Source organism: Acipenser ruthenus, chromosome 41 (genome assembly GCF_902713425.1).
Source record: "Acipenser ruthenus chromosome 41, fAciRut3.2 maternal haplotype, whole genome shotgun sequence".
Classification (NCBI taxonomy): Eukaryota; Metazoa; Chordata; class Actinopteri; order Acipenseriformes; family Acipenseridae; genus Acipenser; species Acipenser ruthenus.
In genome coordinates, this window is record NC_081229.1 from 2294566 (window position 1) to 2319699 (window position 25134).

Here is a 25134-nt window from a genome sequence, read left to right on the forward strand (position 1 = left end):
CAGGGCACAGAATCCGTAACGGTAGCGCATCACACAACGCTGCCCGGGAAACCAACTATTTTTTTTAACGGAAGTGAGTGTTAGAAATGGACCCCTTTAAATTGTGTTGAAACACCCCTCCCAGTCTCACCGAAGGTCCCCCGTCGCTGCTCTCCACCGAGGGCAGGCAGCACTTGTTGGGTTGGTGGTCCACTAGCGGGCTGGCGTCCAGTTTGAGGTCCAGGCTGTTGCGAGAGGAGTGGTCATTGGGGAGGTCCAGCAGCTCTGATGCGACGTCATCACCGGGGCTGGAGAGAAAAAAAACGGACGGTGAGACTTAATAAACTGACAGGAACCCTGCTTGTACTGCAACTCCTACTAATGCAATCCTGCTTTCACAGAAACATACATTACATTAGCTTTTCAAAATGGAAAACTAAACCTTTTCGCTTTCTTGAGAAACGTCACACTCCCTTTGTATGCCTTTGGCAAGACTTGATTTCATACTGGATTAAAATGAAGGTTTCTCAAAATGGTTATCACTGTACAGCTATGGCCAAAGGTTTTGCATCACCCTGTAGAATGAACTAATTTGGCTTCATAAAGTCGAATGAAACCTGCTGAATAATGTTACGTTAACCTACTGAATTGCCTAGTGACTCGTGCGATACCATTTTAGAGTTCCTTTGAGAACATGATGTTAAACAAAATATCAATCCCCCCCCCCAAAATTATTAACTCAATCCTAAAATTCTAGGTGATGCAAAAACCCTTTGGCCGGAGTTGTAGATGCTGAAAGGACACGGACTCACATGATCCCGTTGATGTGGTCCGTGGGAGAGACATAGTCATCGTCCTCGCTGGTCAGTCCGAGCTCAGTCCCGTAGCACTGGTGGACAATGTGCCAAAGTTCCTTGGGGGACAGCGGCTTGAGGGGGGACCAGACGGGGAGGGACGCGTCAATTACAGTACAGACTGACAACCTTCTCAACTCTTATTGTTCGTAGTACTTTTTCAGTTGGGATATTTTCAGATATTCTCAGGGAACCCTTAGCCCTAGCCCCACCCCCACCACACACACGTACCTTCTCCATGAGTGCGTTCTGCCAAAGCCGGAAAATCATCATGTAGCTCCGGTCCCGCGCTCCGAAAGAGGTGAAAAAGTGCTGACAGAATCACAAGACGTGTGCGTTAGACAGGGAAACGCTCTACTGCCCCTCCTGGTGTTTATCTGGGTGCATTACATCCTCTAGTCCCGCCAAGAACTTCTCATCACTGATCTGGGTGTGTCTCCCCTCTCTTTCCAGTCTCCCCCTTCCCCCTCCCTCTCTCCATTCCCATCTCAATGCTGATCTGGGTGTATTACCCCCTCACCCCCCTGCCTTTCTCAGCCCTGATCTGGGTGTATCTTCCCCCTCTCCCCTGCCTCTCACCTTGTCCTGCTCCGCGCAGATCTGGATGGCGTTGGGAATGAGCTTGGCTGTCTTCTCCTTGGTCAGAGTGCTCACGTCCTTCAGCTGGAGGGTGATCTGAAGAACAGGAAGGGAACCTGTCACTGCAAAACTATTAGAAATGCACTGAAGAAAAACCTGGCAACGCTTTTATTGAAGCGGATCAAACAATAAAGAAATCCAGCCCAGTTTACCATCTGCATGCACGTCATCATGCAATCGCACAAAGGCTGCACATTATCCCAAGCACTTTGCTTACTGTGGTTTCCCAGCGGAAGATGTTGCTATGGAAACAGATCCAGTTCTCAGAGAGGTAGAGGCGGCCTTGCAGCAGAATGTCCTTCTGGAGCGCACAGGAGTAATCTGAGAGAGAGAGAGAGAGAGAGAGAGAGAGAGGAGGAGAGAGGAGAGAGAGAGAGAGAGCAGAGACAGACAGAGAGACAGAGATAGAGAGAGGAAGGAGAGAGAGAGCAGAGAGAGAGAGAGAGAGAGAGAGAGAGCAGAGAGAGAGAGAGAGAGGGAGAGGGAGAGAGGAGAGCGGAGAGAGATTAATCTAATAGGACTGCAGCATAAAAAAGCGAATGTTATTAAACCACGACAGCAATATGAATCATAATGATTCATCAACTCAAAATCCAAGGCAGTTCCTACACACCACAGGGGGGCGCTGTGCTATAGGCGGTTCCATTATTTGAGGCCTTGTCTAATCTGTGCACAGACACCTCCACTATATTCCTGCCCCCAAGATAAAGCTCTACAAATACCTTATTTGTAAGAAATGACCATCTAAACTTTAAAAACACACAAATCAGAAACTGAAAATAATGCTTTGACTGAGGTCTTTCAGTTCCCAAAACATCCCGTCTCTAGTCTCCTGCACAGACTTCCACCCCTGCGATGACGGCTGCAGTGCAAGACGCAAAAGAGAACAAACGTAAAGGAAGTAAGACACCCTGCAGCAAAAACTCACCAACTATGAGCCTTTCGGTCTCTGGCAGCTTCTTGAAAATCTTCCTGAAGTCTTCGTTCCGTTGCTTGTAAGTGGGGCTGAGGACCTAGGAGAGAATCAAAAAATACAAAAATAAAGAAATTAATAAAGAAATCTCCGGAGGTCTTGCGCTGGGTAAAGCCCTTCCTGCCCTCAGTGTGGCTCTCAATCCTGGGGTTCTCATCTGTAGGCCCTGAACAGGTCAACCCTTCAAGGCTTTGGGTGTGATTAGATCAATGTGCAGATTCACTGAAGGACATGGTCTAGTGCAGACTGTAAAAACGCTTTGTAAAGAAGGACTGGGGGAAGCTCCAAACAAAACAACCCAACCTCTATTCATCAAGCTACAAAAACTACAGCAACACCTTCTATTACCTGAGTTAACTGGGATGGGCTGTAGATAAACCAAACTGCACCTGTGGAATTGTTTATATGAATTTACACAATCAAGAACGTTTATCTGTAAATACTGTACTATAGTGCTGGACTGTTTTGTAAACACCACAGATATGAGGGCTGTATCATACGCCTACCAGCATGCAGCAGCAGCCACTTTTAATAATTCTGTAGAGCATTATATATATATTGGGGCTATATTAAGTATATCACATTTTATGCAAAGAACTTGTGTTGGCCACAGTGCTATAGCAGGGAAAGGGATGCTTTACTTTAACCACAGCACCCCCTGCTGGGTCTCCGGTGTACTGCACCCCAGTAGTTGACCGTTTATAAAGGTTTTTACCTCCGTGCTTCAAAAACTAATAACTGAAGCTTGATTTTTCTTTCGTCGGGTGGAATAGTTACTGTCCTCTATGAGAAACTGAAATATGGGATAGGAATACTTTCCGAATTTTATTTTAGACATATAAAAAAAAGATTTACTTACATTGTACCAGCTTTGCATTTTCTGGAAAAAAAATAAAAATTAAAAGTTATGCATTTGATTATAAAATCACATAAGAGATCAACTGTGTACAGTCCATACAAATCACTATGATTAATAGCAGTTCCGAAGAACAATGTGTTTAAGTTAATGGCTGACCCATATGAATTTAACTGGATGTAATACTTAGTATTTTTTTTAATGCATTTTATGTGATATATAGATGTATGCATGCATATATATATAGTCTTTGAAATTAACATATATATTAGTATTGTCATTTCTATTGCTACAATACCATATGAGACTTCTTTGAAATGTACTTGACATATCCTCCGACTAACTGATTCAGTCACACAGCCGTCCAACTTTCTTAGCTTAAAAAACCATGCAGACAACAACAACTCAAAAAGCAGCCAGATATCCCCAAATATTACACGACGCGCCCCTTGGTGGAGTGGCTACCGTCTCAAAGCGTACCTTGGCATTGCGTGTGAAGTTGCGTGCGGCGGGCGGGTAGTTGGGGGACTGGGCGGGGCCCTTCTCGGAGGAGCTGTCTGAACCCTTCTCCACCATGGCGTCCCCCTCACAGGAGCGAGACGAGGGCCCCGAGGCGAGCAGGCGTTTGCGCAGGGCCGGGGAGCCGGTAGGGGTAGTGCGTGGGGAGTTGCTGGCCGTACTGTCCAGGAGAGAAGAGACAGGAACATCGTTAGAAAACCACGCGTGTGAAATCAGCCACCGCTGTAGACATGCCAGAAGCACCCCTTCATTATACAGATGCTTGTTTTTGTGGTTCATATGATGTGTGTAGGGGGCCTCATTTTGCACAGTTTGAGCAGACCGAACAGTTGCCTGAACCGCATGACTTAAAATAAGGCACACCCTACACACAACGTATTAACTAAAACTAATACAAGCTAAAGAGGTGAAAATCACTCCAATACAGACCAAAACAAATACAGTATTTGAGTTCAAATCGCACAGGAGGATTGCAAAGGAGGACAGAAAAAAAAAATACATCTGTATAAAATCTCTATCTATAGCTCTATACATTTATACACTATCAAATCTCTAAAGCTATGTATACAGTATCTATCTATCTCTCACTACTGTATTTCTATCCTGTATCTAACTCTAGCTATTGTATACCTATATCTCTCTCTACATAGATCTCTCTCTATCTGTTTGAAGCTGCTTGCTGTTAAACAGCTGAGGGGGGTGCTTTACAGCTGCAGACTGAGTGACTGACTCACACAGGCAGAATGATCCCAGTGCACTGACAGCTGCTTTTCAAGAAGAGAAAGCTTTGAGAGAGGTTCCCTTGGTATTCACCTGTTGGCTGAACCAACTGGTGCAGAAGGGCAGGTGCTGCATGAAGGGAGCCCACCTCTCCCAGCACGGGGGCCCAAGCTTACACCGAGTCCGGAAAACTGGAGTTTGTCCGGCTGTCCAGATGATGGATTTTTTGATCAGAGTTAAAAAAAAAAGGAGGTCTACAAAAAGATGGCACAAAAAAGTTTACCCCAGCCGTTGCTTGATCTTTTAAATGGAACTACCGTACATGATATAACGAGGTTCGATGCGCAGGTCTGATCAAAGCACTTCTAAAATGAAGTTATTTCGGGATCTTTGTCATTAAGTGAACGTCCAACTACTCATGTGAACATTTTTTTTACACCGGATGAAAAACAATTTTTTTTCAGACAATCGCAACATTAAGCTTCCAATTCCCAGAAGAGCCAGTGCTGATGGAACGCTGCCTTGTTCCGATTCCTCTAGACGCGTCTTTGTGCAGAACAGTGCGATTGAGTCACACACTCCTTGCTGCTACTTGCCTAGTCGGCCTCAGAAATGAACTTTTGCCTTATTCTTCTCATTCGCGTGTCATCTAATACTGCAGCACATCATAAAAAAGCAAAGCTAATGGAGAGCTTCTCCTTGTTTTGATTGGCCACAATAATTCCCCAATACATTTGTTTAAACAACCTTAAAGGAGTTAAGAAATTAAATCTAACATGCCTAATTTGGTGATGTAGTGGTTCCTGTTACATAACCTCAGATCACAAAAGGAACTAGTCATCTCTTCAGCATTGCAACTCAGTATGAATGGCAGTGTGCTTGCAGCAGATGGCTCAGCTGCACCAAGCAAAGAGGCAGCTGCTCTCTACCATGAGACAATACAGGGAGGAACTCCCCCGGAGTGACTGGGACACACAGCACCGCGGAGGGCCGCCCCTCCTCCTCTCCTCCAGACAGCCCAGCACAGGCTGCAGGTGCAGGAATTATTCACAAATCACACTAATCAAATTGATTTGCATTATCCACACACTCGCTTACTAGGCGAGGACCAACGTGGAGGAGAGAGTTAGCTTCCTAGGAAAATGTAGGAGAAAAAGAAGCAGGGAGGGAAAGAAGACTACCACTGCATAGCAGTTTGATCCATGCCTGGTTTTACTAGTTTAAAAACACACCTGAGCTTGTTACCTGTACACTGTGGGCTAATCAAGCTCATAGTAAAACCTGGAATGGGCGACACTGCTTTGCAATAGGAGTCTTCTTTCCATCTCTGGGAAGCTGGGTGGGGGAGTAGTGACAATAGTACTGATAAAGGACAGGGAATCAGACTTTTGGACGGACCATTAACATTTGCTTTATATCCAACAAGCTTTAAAACTGTCCAGTATTGTCACCCTGCGTTCTAAAAAGGTGTTACCTGGTAGGCCTGCTTTCTGCAGAAGTAGTTCTGCTTGTGTTTTTAGAACAGGTTTGACATCCTGTTTTATAGGATTTACTCGCTCGCCACATCACAGTAGGGTAAATAAACAGCGGACACAATTGCCTGTAAGAGCTCTCCAAGAGAAGACAATGCTTTGTCATGATTTTAGGGTGCATTACATGCTCTTTAAAATGTCAAGGCTTTAAACTGAAGTGGTGAAATATCATATGAAACTGGAAGTCACTTCTCACCATCGCTACAGAGAAGAGCAACAGAAATTGTAACCTCAAGCTACGTGCGCTCATTAAACTGTGAAAAAAACACCAAACAGACCATCTCTGTCTCCCAAGCTCTATATCACAAGCCCTATGAAAGGAGTTCTCTTCCTCTTAGCACGGTTTGCAAACTAGGAGTAATTCAACAGCAACAGAAACACTTTTAAAAAAAACTACACTTCCTGTTAAACAAACCCAGTACTGGCCCTCCTAGGCTTCGCTAGCTGGAACACAAAGCACAGAAACTCTTTTTTCATGGTAATCCGCATCCCCCCCCCCCACCCACAATGAGAACGTCAGCAGCAGCAGGCTGGAGCTGTGATGTCACTGTTGCTAAGGGGAAGCGAGGCCTAGTACAGAATGTTACACCCGGTAGGACTGGCCTGTCTTTTTCTGTTACGCTCACCTGAATGCTTCTCTGAATGCACCGGTTCTATTTACCTATATATATTATATATATATATATATATATAAATTCAATGCTATACTGTGGGAGAGAGAAGTACTGATATAAATCTGCAATAACGGCAGTTTGTTTAATGCCTTCAAATAAACGCGTACACGTTGATGGTAGGGTGTACGATCACAGTGCTGGAGAGCTACTCCACTAAACCAAACAAACAATCTGAAATCCAAAAAAAGCAGCTTTTCAAAAATCATACAGCTACAAAAAACAAACAATGTAGAAATTAAACTAAAACTACAATGTTTCAACTTGTTTCAGACATCTGCATTGCTGAAGTGTCAGGACAGGCGCGATTGCCAGATCAGATGGTCCCAGCCAGGGGTCCTTGAATAAATAAAAGGTGTTCAGTCTGTGCCATGATAACAGTTTGGTTTGCTGCATCCCCTGTCCTTAATATTTCTATGCAATAAAATAAACAAGGTATGTAGGCAAGTTATTCCTGCACAGACCTTCAACCCAAAGCAGAAAATTATTAGTTGGACTGTTTCATTATTTTGAAAAAAAAAAAAAAAAATCTACCCAGCTAGTTCAGGAAACGAGGTGCAGCAAACCAGCCAATTTTTTGGGGGGTTGTCCTTACATGTGTGAATAATAAACCAGGCTCCTGCAGAACAGCAGGCAGTCTTCCAGGACACACACACACACACACACACAGAGTCTCGCTGGCATGCAGAGTGTTGAGGGCATGGCACTCTGTTAATTCATAGGAATCGGGTTGCTAGATCAATGAGGAATGAGGCACTCTGCGGTCCTGCAGGGAATGGGATGTTCTCCTCTGTTTATTAACAGTGACAGCCGGGAGCCACAGAGTGAAATGCATTATAAGGCTATGCTATTACAGCATGTATATACGGGTGGTGCTAAATACAGCAGCCCACAGGTTCCCAAAACCATTCCATCTTACACGAGAGCTCAATAGTCTCACTGGGCACGTCCGTTATGTAAACTGCTTTTACACAAGCTCTGTATTTATGTTCTTCATTCCCAAAGCCTGCTATTGCAGCACGTTCCGCTATGCAACACAAGCTCTTGACTGTACGGTGCACTGAGTCGGGCGCAAGACTCATTTTGCCATTGCCCGAACTTGAACAGGGAGGAGTGGAAGGGTGCGAAAACTTGTCGGTGCAAATTAAGCACAGAGCATCATACAAAATCAAGAGCTTGTGCAGCAAGCGTGGCGCACTGGAAAGAGAGTGTAAAACACACACGTGCTGGAAAAGCTAATCCACATGGAAACAGGAGTCAAAACGTAGCTGATAAAAATCAGCGTTCTTGTAATTGGACGGATCCCTCGGTCTGCTGGGCATGGCTTTGCCAGCCGTCAGGGATATTTGCAAGAGGCTGCTGTGCTTGTGTGTTGCATTCCCCTGTGGAGCAGTCTGAAGCTGAGGGACGTAGTTTCAGGACACTGTACGGCACACCAGGGGAGACTTGGGGGTTTTGATACAGCAATGTTGCATCAAACTAGGTGTCCTGGAACCAGGCTTCAAGCCACTGTTCTGAAAAAATGTCGCTTAATGAGCTTTATGGACTCCTGTTTAAGAACCGATGGACCAGACTTTATTGGAAAAACCGGAGCCACGCTACAGCCTATTCTGAACAGAAGCAATATTCTATATGACACCCGGTGAATTTGAATTTGAGTGTTCTGTTCTACTCCCCATTCGCTGATGTAAAAAGCCTTAGAATTGGTTGCATTTCACTATGCGGTACACGTTGTTCAATGATAACCCCACAGATTAGAGGTGATCCCCAACATCCTGCTGAGCGACTCCACAGCTGAACCACATTTGTTAAAGAAATGGAGAGACAGCAGCCGTGTGCGGAATATGAAATATAGAAAGGGCTTTCTTTGCAAACAGTACTTGTATTATTGCTGTAAAATTCAAACGTTAGTCTTTGCCCGATTAACCAGCGTCAAAAAAACACGCAGAGGTGTGTTAAGATAGTTTTAATTATCCAGCGTTGGCCCATTTTTTTTTATATTCAGTATTTGTTCACAGTCTCTCACACACAAATCCAATTTTAAAACGGACGGGCTACTTCTGATGGCTTTTAAAACATTCCCAACATGTTAAAACGTTTATGAAAATGGAACAGAAACGAACACCCTTAAATTTATAATCTAATCTGCTGTTTTTTTTTTTTTCTTTAATAGGGGTGTAACTAACGATGCACTAATGTCGCGATCCTGCATCGCTACACTGAATGCAGGTTGAAGTATAAAATGCATCGCCATGCATGGACCCAAGAGGCTACTTATAAGATCAGATGATCATTGAATGATGAGACTAATTAAATGATAGGGAGAGTATGCATTCATACCCACTGTACAGTAAAACACACTTATTCTTTATTCAAGAACTACATGGTGATTTGCAATGAGCCACATGGTGTCTTTGGTGTTGTATCCTGATACAAATGTAATAGAGGTATGCGTCGACACATCATGTTAAGCAATGATCTCCATTCATCCCTAGTTATTGAGGCTACATCTGTAGCTTGAAGTTCTCAACACATTCAAGCTGCTCCATAATGTATTTGACCTGCATCTTATGTGTATTGCAAGCTCTATTATTTTCTGCTTGGTCATCAGACCATTGGATTACAAATTAAAGAAACTGTTTGACCCGTACTTTGTTGTCTGTCTATCATTGGATTACTACACCTGCGCACTAATTACCACAAGGAGACATAAATCCTTGCACTGTGATCAATGCTCATTAAGCTTTCATTATCATTTGGACCATTCATGATGTGCTTGAAATCCTGAAGGTCGGAGTGAACACTGGGGTGCATTTGGTTTCACTGTGTCTGATCTGTTTATGTAGGCGATGGGAAGGGATGAGAACATGACCCCAGCTGAACAAAACCAGCAGGACTCAGCGTGCTGACTCTGCGCCAGGCTCTTCATTGGCAGGGGCTGGCTGTACGATCAACAGACACGCACGCAAAGCATGGAAAATCAGGAGGTAGGGTTACAGCATCACACAATGCAGAGTCAACCCATTTCTATTCAGCCAGTAACTAAGACATGAACCGACTCGGGTTTCCTGAACCGAGCGAGGAGGTAGGCTGGAGATCCCCAGTCCTGTTCCCCAATCGACTTAAAGCAGAAGCGATTGGGTATCGATTTGATCCGCTCGTCGTGCGCTTGCGTCTGTCACCCAGGCTGGCCCTGCTTTATCAAAAGCAGTGTGAAATCAAGTACCTGACCCGCATGTCACCAGGTCCTGACCCGGAAAGGTTCTGTCCCGGGTAGAGCATGCCAGTGTGAACGGGGCTTTAGATTAACTTTCTTTAAAAAAAAAAATATAATAAATAAAAGTATGCATGTAACTGTATTCCACTTCATTACCCTCCCTCTCACTGTGTTAAGCTGCATTTTAAAAAAGGCAACGTCAAGATAAATTTAGCCCTGAACGCAGTGGCATTATTACTGTCGCATTTCCTTTATAGAAATAATAAAAAGGGTTCAGTTCCCACGAAGCAGCTAGATTACAAACAGGAAGCAACAAGCAGAAATCCAATCTGTTGGTCACCTTCCACTGCGGCTCATCCCCAGAAATAGGTTTGAATTGAGAGAGTTGAGGGGGGGTGGGGGGGGGGGGGTTGAGGAAAATAACCTTGGGCAACCGATTTCTGAAACACAGCCAGCCGCATCTCAAGTCTTCATTTATCATGAGGAATAAGAGGCCGAGATCAAATTCTCACCATCATATATATTTTTTTTTTCAGTGCAGTCTCTCGTCAGTCGCTGTTTTTCTACCCAATTTAGAATGTCAGATCATGCCTCCTCAACGTAGCTCGGGAGAGCGGAAGGTCAGTAGGGGTCATCCGATCCGATCCAAACCCACGGCCTCTTCATGCCAAGGAGCTCTGTAGCGGATGTTTCTGATTTTGAATGTGACAAGGCTACATTTTGTTCTGTATATATTGAAATACCTACTTTAGACTGAAATAAGAGTAAAAAAAATAATAAAACACAGCCCGAATGACGATTTGAAGCCAGTGACCACTCACCCCCACCTCCCATGGGCAGCAGTGTGGAGTAGTGGTTAGGGCTCTGGACTCTTGACCGGAGAGTTGTGGGTTCAATCCCTGGTAGGGGACACGGCTGCTGTACCCTTGAGCAAGGTACTTTACCTAGATTGCTCCAGTAAAAAAACCCAACTGTATAAATGGGTAATTGTATGTAAAGAATAATGTGATATCTTGCAACAATTGTAAGTCGCCCTGGATAAGGGCGGCTGCTAAGAAAGAAATAATAATAATCTGAAACCCATTCCACCAATTAGTTTGTTGTTTTTGCCTGTTTAATTTATTTGCAATGCTTCACTGAACACACATTTACAAAACACACAGCGGGTCACTTGTCCTTGAAAGATCTAAAAAAGAAAGAAAGACTTTTTCTTCTCTCGCTCTCCGTGTTCTCCCACAGACTAAAGCTGCTGTCATCTTCAGCTGCCAACCAGGCAGCTCAAAACCTGGCTAAACAAATCAGTAACCACAGCGACGGCTCATACCGCTTCAGTGCTGTATTATTTCGTGTCAATCAGAAACCAGTGAACTGGCAAACTCGCAAAACAGCGAGATGGTACCATCCACCACTTCACCGTCTCTTGACAGAACATTTCAGAACCAGAACGCCTCTCCTGCGCCGCGAGGACCAGGTTTCAAAGGACGGATAATCTTAAAAGGGTCTGCAAGGCGAGAATGTTGCATGATGGCCTAGCATACCAATTCTAATTACTGCAGCATAATTAGCTGTAATTGAACAAAATATCCTTGTTATTTTAATTTCAGCAAACAATGCTGCTGTAAAAGTAATTATACATTGACCTCAGCTCTGGTTAATACATAGAAATAGATTATAATTTAGTGTAGAATTGTGTTCGGGACTCAGTCACAGGCCTGCTGGTCAAGCAAGGGTTAACAGCCTATTAACTACAGTGACCACTTTCAAGGGCAGCCTTTCTGCAGCGTGCACCTCTTAGGTGGACTGGAGATGCACAGCAGTATCATTACACCCCCTTTCCCAGCCCTGCAGCCCCTAGATAACAGCTGAAACACCCTCGACCCACGATAAAGGCAACCGCTGCAGATGCCTGCCTACTGAGGAACAGCTGCATGTTTTAACGGACGAGAAAACATGAGGAGGTTTTATAAAACCATTTAAAATGACATTGAAAGGCTTTATTTTTATTTATTTATTTTTTAAAAGAGAGAGCTTGCATCTTCAAATTACATTTCCCAAGTTTCAAAACCGCATATTGGAGATCCCCTGTACAACGAATGGATGTACACAACAAACAGGATTTAAAAGCATTATTTTGTACAGTTTGTTGTTTCCGTCCTTGGTTAATGTAATAGCTTTATATACTAATTTAAAGCAGAATTGCACGAAAATCTTTTTTTATAGCGGCCATGGCATCTTCAAAAATGATCGCGCTCATGCTTATATTGACAATTTAGGGCCCTGCATGCACCCTGTCATGGCACTAAAACACTAATGATCTTAATCCATTGTAAGCAATGGCCAAAAGTTTTGCATCAGCCTATAGAATTAAGTCATTAGAATGAAACCTGCCGAATAATGTTTAGGTTAACATATTGAATGTTAACTGCCAAGTAGTTTTCCCATATACTTCACACACAAAAAAACACTGCCAAATTTAAAAATGCGACATTTCAAAATCTAGGCTTCCGGGAGACTTTTGCAATATCATTTTGTAGTATCTTTGATTACCGTGATGGTAAATAAAAGATCTAAATTTTGTCCATACATTTTTTTTTTTTTATTAATGTCTATCTATAATTCTAGGATATGAAAGTTTTGGGCCAGGATGGCCAGGAGACGCCTATCTTCTAGCAGTTTCACTCAGAGGACCTGTTATGGTAACAAAGGGACTGTTTAGTTTATTGAGACCTGTCTCGTCACTGACAGTATACAGAAAAGAGCTGGACTCAATACTGAGTAAGTGACACTGCACACATCTCACTGTAGAAACGCTGCGGCTCACCTCTATATAACTTGGCATGCAGGGCAGAGGCTGACCGTGAACCGGTAAACACGCGAACACCTTAACCGCTGTGCAAAACAGCCAGGCTCCGCAGCATTCGTGTGTGTTTGTTCTGTCCCCGGTCCATCTCACGGACAGGGGACAGGACAGAATCCCTCAAAGCAGTGTATGACACAACACTGCCCGTTCCACATGCATATCACGGAGAACAGTTAAACGTTTGGGACAAATCCTTGGAAAATGTTTAGATTCTAAACAACTATTACCATCTGTTTCTTGCACAGTAGCATTTAGGACAAAAAAAGACTGCAAAGTATCTGTCAGCATACAGGTGTAAGATTTTGATTTGATTTTGCACCAGATTCTACTGTGTGGTCCAGTGGTTAAAGAAAAGGGCTTGTAACCAGGAGGTCCCCAGTTCAAATCCCACCTCAGCCACTGACTCATTGTGTGACCCTGAGCAAGTCACTTAACCTCCTTGTGCTCCGTCTTTCGGGTGAGACGTAGTTGTAAGTGACTCTGCAGCTGATGCATCGTTCACACACCCTAGTCTCTGTAAATAAACAAATAATAATAATAATTTGTGATGCAATTTCCATTAACAAAGTTTCTATTGTGATGTCATAATTAACATTCCACTTCCTAAAAAAAACAGGTTTTCCCTAAACAGCAGAACTGTGAAAATACATCTTCCTTTGTATCGTCATTCATGTGCAGTCTAAAAGACAATTAAATGGGATTTCTCTGGGCTTGATTTGATGCTGTTCCTAACTAACCCGTTCTTGAACTCTGTGTAATGGGTTAAATATGAATTATTAAAATGAACACATTAAAAAGCTGTTGGCTTACACAGTTGCAAAGGTGTTACATAATGAAATATAGTGGGTTTGTTGTGTAACTATATTGTTGGCATTATTTAAGGTAGTCAGATATTTCTATAGCACTATAGCCAGTTAGTACAATAGCATTTTTTTTTTTTTTTTAACTAAAGCACAACTTATCGGTCACCAACCTCTTAGAAATAACTTAGATGACAGTGTTTTTACTGTGTTAAATTCTGTTTGTAATATGTAGGACAATGGGAACTCAATCACTCCACCTTAAAATTAGCATCCTTTTTTCACGAGCATCCGGTGAAAAATTTTTTTTTTAAAAAAGACAAGAATTAAGACGTAAGACAACCAAACCTACAACAAACAATAAAAAACCATTCTGTATGTCTTTTTTTAAAACGTTAACAAAATCAGCCCTTTAGTGTTTTCTATCGAATCGATAAAACGAAACCAAAAATGACAATGGACTAAGAATGGAGATCTAGTTCCAGCACTGACTGACTGACAACGTTCATGTTATTTTTTAATGGCTCTCAAATATAACGTTTCTTAAAAGAAAAAAATAAATAAATAAATAATACATACATAAATAATAAAAACTTAATTATTAAACCCGCACGCAAGCGCGTTTACAAGTTACATACAGGCAATGTCATCTGGTCCAAAAGCATTTCATTTTTTTGTTCAGTTTTATTTTAAAATTTAACTACAGACTTAAAGCATCTACATTTGTTTTCCTCAGACAGACAGTAATAACAATACTTCAGAATTTGTACAACAACAAATACCGGCGTATAGGCAAAACACAATGAAACAAAGCCCCGAACAGCGATTGATGGATAACAGATAGCCGCTGGATAATAAAGACGTGGTTATTTAGAAACACAATGATTTTTCAGACAACGATAATATGGGAAGTTACAAAAGCGTCAGTTTTCTTTGCGTCGTTTTTGTTCTACGGGACTTGTCTAGTGACTCTAAGCAACAACGTAGTTACAAATGAAACCAGAAAGCAATAGTTTATTTACTTATTTTAATTTGCTACAGTTTCTTTCATTGAAACACCAAACGCTACCGTGAATATGTTTAATTTAAAACAAAATAAATAAATAAATAAATAAATAGCACCGAATTCAAACAAACCCCCCCTTTGTCGGCTACAGATACTAAAAAAAAATATATCTGAATTCTGCTCACGTTTTCAAATGCACCCAAAGCAATTCAGAACATTATCACCATACAAACATGTAAATACCCACCTAGTTTCTACACCACTGCCAAAACACAGCAAATAACGGGATTTATTCTCATGCACCGGTGAAAAAATATATATAAAATAAAAAAAAATACTACTTACTCGAACATGTCATGGAGGTTTACGATTTAGCCCGATTCCAGTATTTTGGCTTTTGTTCTAACGTCTTCGTCTTTTTTAAGCGGATGTGATGTAAAAGTCTTTATTTGAGACGCATCCCCTTGTTTCATAAAAACAACAACAATACTGCATTCAATAAATAAAAGTCAACGGCGAGCCCCCCGTTTCGCGTTGCGGTGTGAGGAATGGAAGCCGCCGGTCGGCCCTCCTCTCTCAGTACTGTTAACTCAAGAGCCAGGTCTTAACACAGCCTGGAGGTTTGCTAAAACAAGTCAGCCACCCAATCTCCACATGCACCGCCACCTACTGGCCAAGGCTGGCATTGCAGAAAGCAAGCCACAGTCACCCGCACTTGAAACTGTATTGCTACTTGGAAAAACACTGGGCCGCTGATTAAAACTGCTGAAAACGAACACTTAAAAAAAACTATATATATATATATATATATATATATATATATATATATATATATATATATATACACCACACACACACACACACATTTACTGGGCATGTGCAATACTTCAGGATTATTAAAGTCAAGGATGCGTGCCTTACAAAAATATGCAGCAGTGTATTTTGCTGTGCTGCATTGCGATATGAATTGAATATGATTATTACTGCAACAGACGCACAGTATGAATCAGTTGTCTGTACTATAGTAGTAATAGGATCAATGTTTCCTATTGGACGCATAGAGGATTTCTGAAGGAGAGTTTAAACTTTTATCAGCCCCCGTTCCGTTTGGACATGCAGAAGTGAATTGATACTACTAGCTTCACAGATTAGTGCTAATCAGAGTCTATAAAAACCAAGCAACAGTACAAAGATTCGCTTTGCCTAGGCCTTGCACCAAAAATAAGCTTTCATAACAATGTTAAATGCAAAGACAATGTTATTTAAAGCCTCTGTTTACTGACGCAAGTTCCCGCTCCTTCTTCCCCATTTCCCTGTGCTGTGGAGTTTATGTAAATCACTTTGTGTGTTATGTAAATACTCTGGGTTTCTGACGCCTGCATATCAGCCCTGGTCTGGTCTATCTCTCCTACCGCAGATCACACGAGGGAAATGTGGACCTTCCAAGATTATCTGTCCTTGAGAGTTTGATACCATAGGACTCTGTGTACACTGGGACAGTTTGGGACAGTTCAGGCTTTTCAGCTCGCACCCCAATGCATTCTGGTACACTTGACCTGTCTCCGGTACCTTTCACAGTAGAACTACACTTCCCAGAATGCATTGCAATGGGAGCTGAAAAGCCTGACCTCTCCTAATGTCCATGGAGTCATATGGAAACCCTAAATAAACCTCGACACACTGTGCATTGGAATTCCAGTGCTTTTAAGCCAATTGCAAATTTGACCCGTTTAATACAAAAGCCATGTTGCATTTTAACTTCTACAATGCACTACTCTGTTTTTTCTTGTTTTCTGCCTTTAAATGATAAACTTTACCTGCAGAGCCTTTTTTCAGGAGGAAAAAAAAAATTAAACAGATCATCGCCCAACAGGAATGCTTGATGAGGATGCCCAGTAAATGGTGCCTGAAACTACTGTACATATAAAAGTAATATATTCAGCTATCTGTATTGTGCCCCAATCCCTCAGAGAGACAAGAGCAGTGCGAGGGATTACAGCATGTAATAAACCACAAACAAATCTGATCCCCGCTGAACTGAAAACGTAATCTGTTTAGGGCTGCCGGCGCAGTGCGAGCTCGGACATATTAGAGAGATGAAAGACTGGGGGGGATAATGCGGAGCGTCGCTCAATCCCGGATTATTGCCATGCAGGAAAATGAATTAACAGTTTTATATCCCCACTGTAGCACTGAGGAATACAGCGAAGGCTGGGGGCCAGCCTTTAATGCTACGTAGCTCTAAATGCGATCTGGAGGAGATATCGTGCATTTAAAAGCAGAGGGAACATTGAGACAGGACATTGAGACTTTTCAGGAACAGTGTCTTGAAACCAGGTTCCGGGAGACCTAGTTTTGTGGCAACCCTACCTACTGCCCGCCTTGCAGACAATAACAGGATCGTATAAATGAACGTCCAGTGCTGTGGCAAGCGTCAAAGTGACAACAGTCAGGAAAACTAGAAAGACTTCACTTACGAGAAATCAACCCATCTAGTAGGACATCTCTTATGTAGAAGAAGCTGACCTTTATAGAACAAGATGATTTCTGGTAACAGTAAGAGACACTACGTGTTAACTTATTGCAAGCAGCCTGGACTGCTGCGCCTTTAAGAAGGAGAACAGCAGCGTCTCGTGATGTGAAGCCTCTCAGGTTCCAGCAGAAAGACGTTCTCATAACATGTGGAAAAGTTAGATCCTCCCCCCATAGATTTATATATAGAACCATATCTAACCACACTAAACGTTTCCGTTGAGCATAGCTTACAACAGGGCTGTCCTGTCCTGGGGACAACCAGCAGAGACAGGGGTTCATTCCAACTGAGCTCTCAGTGACTTAACTAAACTCTTCATTGAACTAATAATTTGCTTAATTAGACCCTTTTCCTTGTTTTCAGCTCTTAAAACAGTGGAAGATTCTATAAACATTCTATAAGTAATTTGAAATCTGCAGCTTTTCAGAAGCCCTGAGAACTAAACTGCCTTAAAAAAAAAAAAAAAAAAAAAATAAAAAGTGCCAAAATATTTAGTTTGTTGTCGACTTTCACCCTGTGTGGAGTTTTACCTGACTGAAGTTAGAAATAGTAAATAAAAATATAATGAGAGTCAATGAGGAGACCCCACAAATACAGGAATGCAAACATGTGTGTGAGAGAGAGAGAGAGAGAGCCCATTGGGATCTGTGAGATAAAGGCGCTATAGAAATGTGCATTGTGTTGTACTGTAGTGTATTGAATTGTATGGTATTGCTTTATACTGTATTATACTGCATTGCATTACAAATAAGTGGGACTGAAGCAGCAGCACCAACCTGCAGTCATCGCTCCCCCTGCCTCTGTCCCTGCGGTCCCGCTGCAGCCACTTCCTGAGCAGGAAACTCTGTCGGCGCGGGGAGGCGCTGGGGGTGGAGCAGGAGGACCAGGGCAGGGCCTCCTCGTCACTCGAGGGGCTGATCTCGACAGAGGGGGGCTGGAGGAGGGTCAGGGGTGGAGGGAGGGTCTCCGGGGGCGACAGCAGCAGGTTCACTGGTTCAGCCTTCGATTTCAGCCCCCAGTCCCGGTGCGGAGCCCTGCGGCGGCGCTTGAAGCTGGGGGTGGAGGAGCGGGACCAGCTGTCAGAGTCCGAGGTGGGGGGGAGGACTTTTAGAGACGGGATCGGGACAGGCCAGGCCATTGTATGGGTTTGGTGAAGTGAATGTGTTTTTTTTTTTTTTTTTCGGTCTGTGTTCTTGGCCGGGAACGTTGTTTCTTTTGATTGGGAATATCTGAAGACGGGGTTAAAATGCTGTGCAGGTTAGTGTTAATTGCTGCCAGCCAAGATAGTGTTGATTTTCCCCCAAAACTAAAAAAAGGCAACAGTTTGAAGGTTGAGAGTTTTGGAACACTCCAGGAACATTCTAGAATGGTTCCAGACACATTTTCTGTTTGCTGAATACTGCGCGTGGCAGCCACTGCCTCTTCTAGAGTCTTCTTTGTCAGGTTTTAACAGGTGATTCGTATGGATCCAGAAGATCTAGAGTTTTCCATCTCCACCACCACAGAACAGTTGCTGCAGAACACTGTTCTGTTACAGGTAGTTTGCAGTTATATAAATGAGCAGATTAATCTTACAGCAGAACCGTGTTACCTCCGCAGATTACCTTTAGGATAAGAAAATAAGGAAACCTGTTTGGGAATCAAAAAAAAAAAAAAAAGGGCAGTAATTCAGACCTTCAAGTAAACACCGTGATTTAGATCCTCCTGATTTTTCAACAGCAGAAACTAGATGTTTTAGGTCATGCCATTGCCACAAGCAGCAGAATGTGTTTCCCTCCTTTTGAGAAAACTGCATCCAAACAAGAAGGAAGAGGCCAGATGTGTCCGAGAACTGCAAGGAGAAACAGATGTTGCATCACCAGCGGTTATTTTGGAGAGTAAAATTAGAAAACTGAAACACGGTCACCCTACAGCTAGGGTCAAAGGTTTTGCATCACCTAGAATTTTAGGATGATGAAAATAGATCAACATAATTTAGATCTATAATTTCACATCATGTAAATGAAATAAAACTACAAAATAATATCGCAAAATTAATCTACTGGAAGCCATAATAGTAGTACAGTAGTATTTCATGTCACATTTTTTAATTTGTCAGTTTTTCTCTTATGCATATCCCAACCCCACCTAGATCTTTCTTAAGTGTATCATGTTGCCATGAAGGGTTGCTTATTTTAACTTGAAATGTATTTTGAAATCAAAGCGGTATTTTTAAAACGTTTGCATATTTGGAATCATATTTTGGAGACAGTTCGAACTGTCATACAGTTGCCATGAAACGGTCATGTCAGCTAAACTGGGTCACCGATGAGCTGTCCTCAGCATGTTTTGGGACAGGCGGACCAGCGCTGTCCTAGATGAAAGCAAAACGAAATGTGGAAAAACAGCCGGGTGGACTAACAAACTCAGAAAAGATGACACATTAACTTGCGCTAAAGTCAGTGCTTGAAGTTGAAAAGCATTTCTCTAAAAATCTGCAAACCTGTAAATTGTTACATGCATATGTACACACTGCTGTGCAAAAGTCTTAGACATGTTGCATTTTTCTACTCAGATGCATTATGAGCATCAACAATTTACTCAAAGCCTCCACTAGTGTTTTCTACTATTATAACAACCTTGCATAAAGAAGGAAACACATTGAGTGAAATAGCTTGCATCGCTCGATTTTCAAGGTGTGGTATCCGAAGCACAATCAACAAGTAGAGAGAAACATCACCTGTAATTGACAAACCCAGGACTGGAAGACCCAAAAAGCTGTCTAACAAGGATGAGCAATACTTGAAGATAATATCCTTAAGGAATAGAAAGAAGACAAGCGTTGAATTGACAACAGGACTGGTGTTCCAGTCCTGGGTTTGTCAAAAAATAAATAAATAAATAAATAACTGTTGGCTTGCATTCATATTTTAAAGGAGGCTGTGTGGTCCAGTGGTTAAAGAAAAGGGCTTGTAACCTGGAGGTCCCCGGTTCAAATCCCACCTCTGCCACTGACTCATTGTGTGACTCTGTGCAAGTCACTGAACCTCCTTGTGCTCCGTCTTTTGGGTGAGACGTAGTTGTAAGTGACTCTGCAGCTGATGCATAGTTCACACACCCTAGTCTCTGTAAGTCGCCTTGGATAAAGGCGTCTGCTAAATAAACAAATAATAATAATTTGCCTTAAGCATGCCCTTAAAAGGACTGAATCACAAGTATTGCTGTTCATATTTGGTATAGGACGTTTGTTAAACTAACATTGACACGATAGTGTTTGTACATTCATTTTGTATAAAGAGGTGCAATGGCTTTACAAACATGCCAAAGATCTTTAATCTAGGTAGCCTAGTGATTTATTTCCTATACACAAAAAAACAGGCATGCAAGTCTACAGAACACAATGATTGTATTCAGCATTAAAAAAGCGTTTTTCCAATCGCATTCGATGTGGTTAATGAGTAATTTCCTTCTCAATACGGTAACAAAAGGCGATTGTTTCCATTCCAAGTCTTATTCTAAATCAGCTAGTTATAATCTGGTTGGGAATGTGCGAGTTTAAGATGTTGACGTCTGTACGAAAACACACGTCTGGATAAAACTGCACAGCTTGACTGATCTGTTTCAAGGAAGTCAATGTTTTTTTTTTAAGGCTATGCTGGAACTCATATGACTGTGTGCCCCTAAAGGTCTTATCAATATGTCAACTTCTGAGATGACCGTTGATCTAAAGTGACAGTGAATCCATTTTACTGTCACTTCAATAGAAAACCTGTTAACACATTTAATCTCTTGTTATATATTTCCCTGGAGTGAGACAGTGAATTTCAAACCTAAACTACCGAAATGCATCTGACTGTACCTTTAGTAAAAATCCTTTTCAGTCCTTGTAGCGACAACACACTGCAATCTGTGCGACCCTGAGCAAGTCACTTCACCTCCATCTGCTCCGTCCTTCAGGATGAGACGTAAAACAAACGAGGTCCTATTGGAAGCGACTCTGCAGCAGCAGCTGTTGATGCATAACTCACCCCCCTAGTCTCTGTAAATCCCTTTGGAGAAAAGCGTCTGCTAAATGACTGATTAGTAATAATCTACATTACACCCCAAGTAAACACTAAACAAAGCTGAATGCAAACGAATTTACAGGACTGCTTGTTGAATATCAAATTGAGAACACGCCTAACACCCTGCAGATTCACACAGGCCGATTCAGAATTTGCGCAACATTGACTTGCGAAAACTGCAGGGCAAGCAACGCAGAAACGTCAAAGACAAGAGATACTGTGACCCCAGCAGAGGGCTGTTCAATAACGCCAACACTCAAGTAGAACAACGCAAAACAGCAACGTGGAATTAGGAAGCACACATACAAATACATCCAAATAAAATCACAGCAACGAAGGCTTGGCAGCGTTATGCTTGCCTGCACTTCGCAACAGCACACGTGCTCGGTTTTTGGTTCCCCGTTTCGTTTCGGTCATACGGAAGAGGATGTTTTTAAAAGTACTGTTATGAGCAAACCTGCCATCGCTGGTGTAAGAGGAGATGATCAAACACCGTGGTTTCCACAATCTTGTGTACAGATCAACAGGGGTGTCTGTGGGCGGGGAGGGGGTGATACGATTATAATAGGATCATCTTAATATGTAAAATTGTGGACGTGTAATCTGGGAGGGAATGCGTCAGTTGATCACCACGCTATGGTGATCTTGAACGGACACCTGCAGGGCTAGCCCTCCAGGGAAGGACAGCTGTGAGCTCAGGGGTGTAAAGAGGCAGGTGGACACCCACTGACCCTCAGCTCTCCTGGGCCGTTGCAGGGAGTCGCTTATGATTGATCACATGCCTCAACCACTACTCCGTAGGGCTGAATTGCGAAATACTAAATTCAACGGCAAACGTTTCGACTAGTCAATGCAATATTCCTGAGAGCCAGGCTGCACTGGGACGGTCTCTCTCCGCTCCGCACCCCAAGGCAAACCAGTTTTATGACATAGCCAGCGCGTGCCATTTCTGTGTATTAATTAACCAGGCAATCGAAGCCCAATGCTGTTGACAGCGCGGTGCTGTTCAAACGAGGGAAGGTTAAAACAGCACCCTTATCTCAAACAGCAGCACAATACCGATAACAGAAAGCCAGCCACGCTCCAGCAAAATGCAATGGATTCTATGCGCTACTACTGTGCAACAGATTTGATTCATTTGGCTATGAAGGTCCCCTATGTGCTAGAGAACATACAAAGAGAGAACTCTCTTAAGCTTCAGATATCATTGCATCTTACTGTTTTATGGCATTTTTCAATTATTCTGCAGGGTTGTGTGTCCTGTTGCTCCACTAGGATATTTTCCCTCCTCTAAATCTGCCTTAATCTGGGTTGAGTTGTCTGGACAATCCTAGACGCTGGGGCGATCAGGCTTTGTCAGTCCCAGCGTTAACTTTTTAATTAATTTTGCGTTTGCAAAAAGCGCCAAGAGAAAAACAAAAAAGTGAATTTCGCTACTTTTTAAAACCCCGCACACCACGATATTTAAAAGATAAATAACCCAAAGAACCACACAACGGTTTACGCGTCGATTTCGTATCTTAAAAACAAACTAAACGCGTTCTTCCCTACCTCACACGAGAAGCACATCCACTTGTGGTATTCCCCTCCGGTTCAATTTGGTAAACTAGCCTGGCAGTGGCTGTCGTAGAAATTAACTCGGTTTTTTCATACGAACACACCAACATTGTTGTCATTTTAGTCCGTATTTAAACGACAGCACACCGGTACTAGAATCATTCGCTTGGTTTGCGGTTATTACAATAATCCATTTAATAAATAGGTGTATTTATTATTTTTTTCAAATCTTTCCCAGCAGCTGTTCGGTTTTTCTTACACAAACTCTACCAAAGCTTTGGTGGTGGGTGGGGGGCTCAATATATAACTCCAAACTTTTAAACCAATTATATCTGATGAAATTAATCGGAACCTTGGATAAACATTGAGTTTAGGACGCCTTTAGAAATTCAAGTCCAATTTTATGATCTTTAAATGTATTGAAAAGGGTTTATTTAAACGTAACCCCAAATTGTACACCCCTCGTGTAAAACTTTTTGACCGGATCCACCCCTCCTATCTGAAGTAGCGGTGTTCTAGTCAAAGCAGCCCACTCGTGATACACCAATCCGAGCGGATTGCGTGTTTAGGGTGGGCTACAAAGGAGTGATATGTAATCCTGGAAATAAACACATACATAAACAAAACTGGCTCTTGTGCCGTGACGGCAACTACGGCAATAAGTTCGCCATGTTGGCTCCAGCTTCCCTTAGTGTACTGCAAAAAGTTCCTCTACGTCAAAGCCTAAATGTCGCCAGTTTCCCATCCACTAAGGTGAATGGCTGTTTTTTTTTCTTTGGCTGTCGCGCCACCTGCCGGGCTTAGGTTGTATTTCAGGTTATTTCCAACACTATCATAGCAGAAACTAATGCAGTGTACTGCACGTCGCAGGGATGTGAAATGAGACTCCTGTTGCATGCTGCAGCAGTCTCACCCATTCCAGGTTTTAATACGAGCTTGATTAGACACAGCGTATAGATAAAAAAGCAGGTGTAAAACCAGGAATGGATCAAACTGCTGTGCAACGGGAGTCTTATTTACATCTCTACATCGGTACTAGGGAGGTAGGCAACACAAAACACTAATGATATACACATACCGTCATTTTATAATATTGCATGTGTATTTTTGATCTACAAGTTAGTACACACTATGTTTAATTAAAGAAAAATATACAGTTATTACACTATTTGGTTACGTCTGCCCCCCCTTCTGAAAGAACACATGCTATTTTATGGACATTACAAACTGTGGTGTATTTAAAACAATCTAGATTTTGTTAAGTCCACCCTTTTTCTGAAAGAAACCGTACGTATTAATATAAGTTGCCATGGAGACCAAAAAGCAAACGACGTTGAGGATTCTCCCGTGTCCGCGCGCGGTGTTCTCCCACCAAGTTTACCTGCGCAACACCAGACTAGGCTACCAGTACCACCGATAACTATTTACTGTTTTTACGTTTCACCAGTTGATCGGGTGCAGATTTAGTACGGTAATAACTTGGCAGGTAAACGCCGGTTTAGTTTTTTTGTTGTTTTGTAAACAGTTTGGTATATTTATGTATTATTTTACAAATATGCCCCCCTTCACGCAACATCTGTAAAGGTGCAACGCATCAGCGTGATCTAAAGTCATGCATTCGAATGTAAAGATCTCTATTAAAGACTTTGCCAGTTTTATTAAAATGTTTGCGTTTGTATGTACAAAACTAACTAAATACAAATTCGATTGATTTTATTGTCATTTATTTTTAAAACAGCACTATAACGTATAAAATATCCGTATATGTAAATTAGTACCCTAAGAAAATTAACAGCATAGGCCTTACCTATTGAGTTTGTAATAGTTTGACACATTTTACATAAATATTTAATTTGCATAACCTTTCGTTCTTTCTTTCTTTCTTTCTTTCTTTCTTTCTTTCTTTCTAAACATTTTATTTTAATCTTTCAGTGAAAAACCTCTTTAAAAATCAAACATAACCCTTTTATATTTCTATTAAAAATATACTGGCCTTTTTTTTCTTCCTTTTCAGTATTTTAACTGCGAGTTAAAGAAAGCGATAAATGATCGACCTTAAATGTGCAGTTTTAAAATCCTTTACCATTTCCAATGTATCTGTTATGTCCCCAATTCGAGTTTTTCGCAAAATCAACCCTCAGTAACGTTTGTATAAAAGGTTACTGTACTACAGTAATACAACTTTAATGCTATATTTTCACTTAACATTCTTTTTAAGCTAATGTGTCGCACTGTGTGGTGCACAGAGACTGTACAGCCGAGTCTTACCCGAACCCTGCATGCTCATGTCCGGCGGTCCGTTGGCTGGAGGCGTTTTCCTCAGCAGGCGGTTATGCTGCAGCTGGGAGACACACCGTCTCCGATGTCATATGCAG

General features: G+C 42.1%; 1 protein-coding gene across 6 annotated transcripts in view; it reads right to left on the bottom strand.

Annotated features, from left to right (window-relative positions):
* LOC117433627 (protein Aster-A-like) overlaps positions 1–25134 on the bottom strand; it is a 36563-nt gene extending 11429 nt beyond the window's left edge. Inside the window, exons 1-9 of one of the 6 annotated variants that reach the window (XM_059010768.1) lie at positions 17936–18759; positions 3782–3980; positions 3305–3325; positions 2401–2485; positions 1690–1793; positions 1413–1508; positions 1065–1145; positions 792–907; positions 131–287 (exon numbers count right to left, since the gene is read on the bottom strand). In XM_059010768.1, the coding sequence (XP_058866751.1) occupies positions 131–287; positions 792–907; positions 1065–1145; positions 1413–1508; positions 1690–1793; positions 2401–2485; positions 3305–3325; positions 3782–3980; positions 17936–18297 (1221 nt within the window). In that variant the 5' untranslated portion in view covers positions 18298–18759. Of the gene's footprint in view, positions 1–130; positions 288–791; positions 908–1064; positions 1146–1412; positions 1509–1689; positions 1794–2400; positions 2486–3304; positions 3326–3781; positions 3981–14971; positions 15275–17935; positions 18760–22753; positions 23008–25027 lie in introns of those variants that run through there. The other 5 variants (XM_059010767.1, XM_059010769.1, XM_059010771.1 and 2 more) reach the window with 5 other exon arrangements.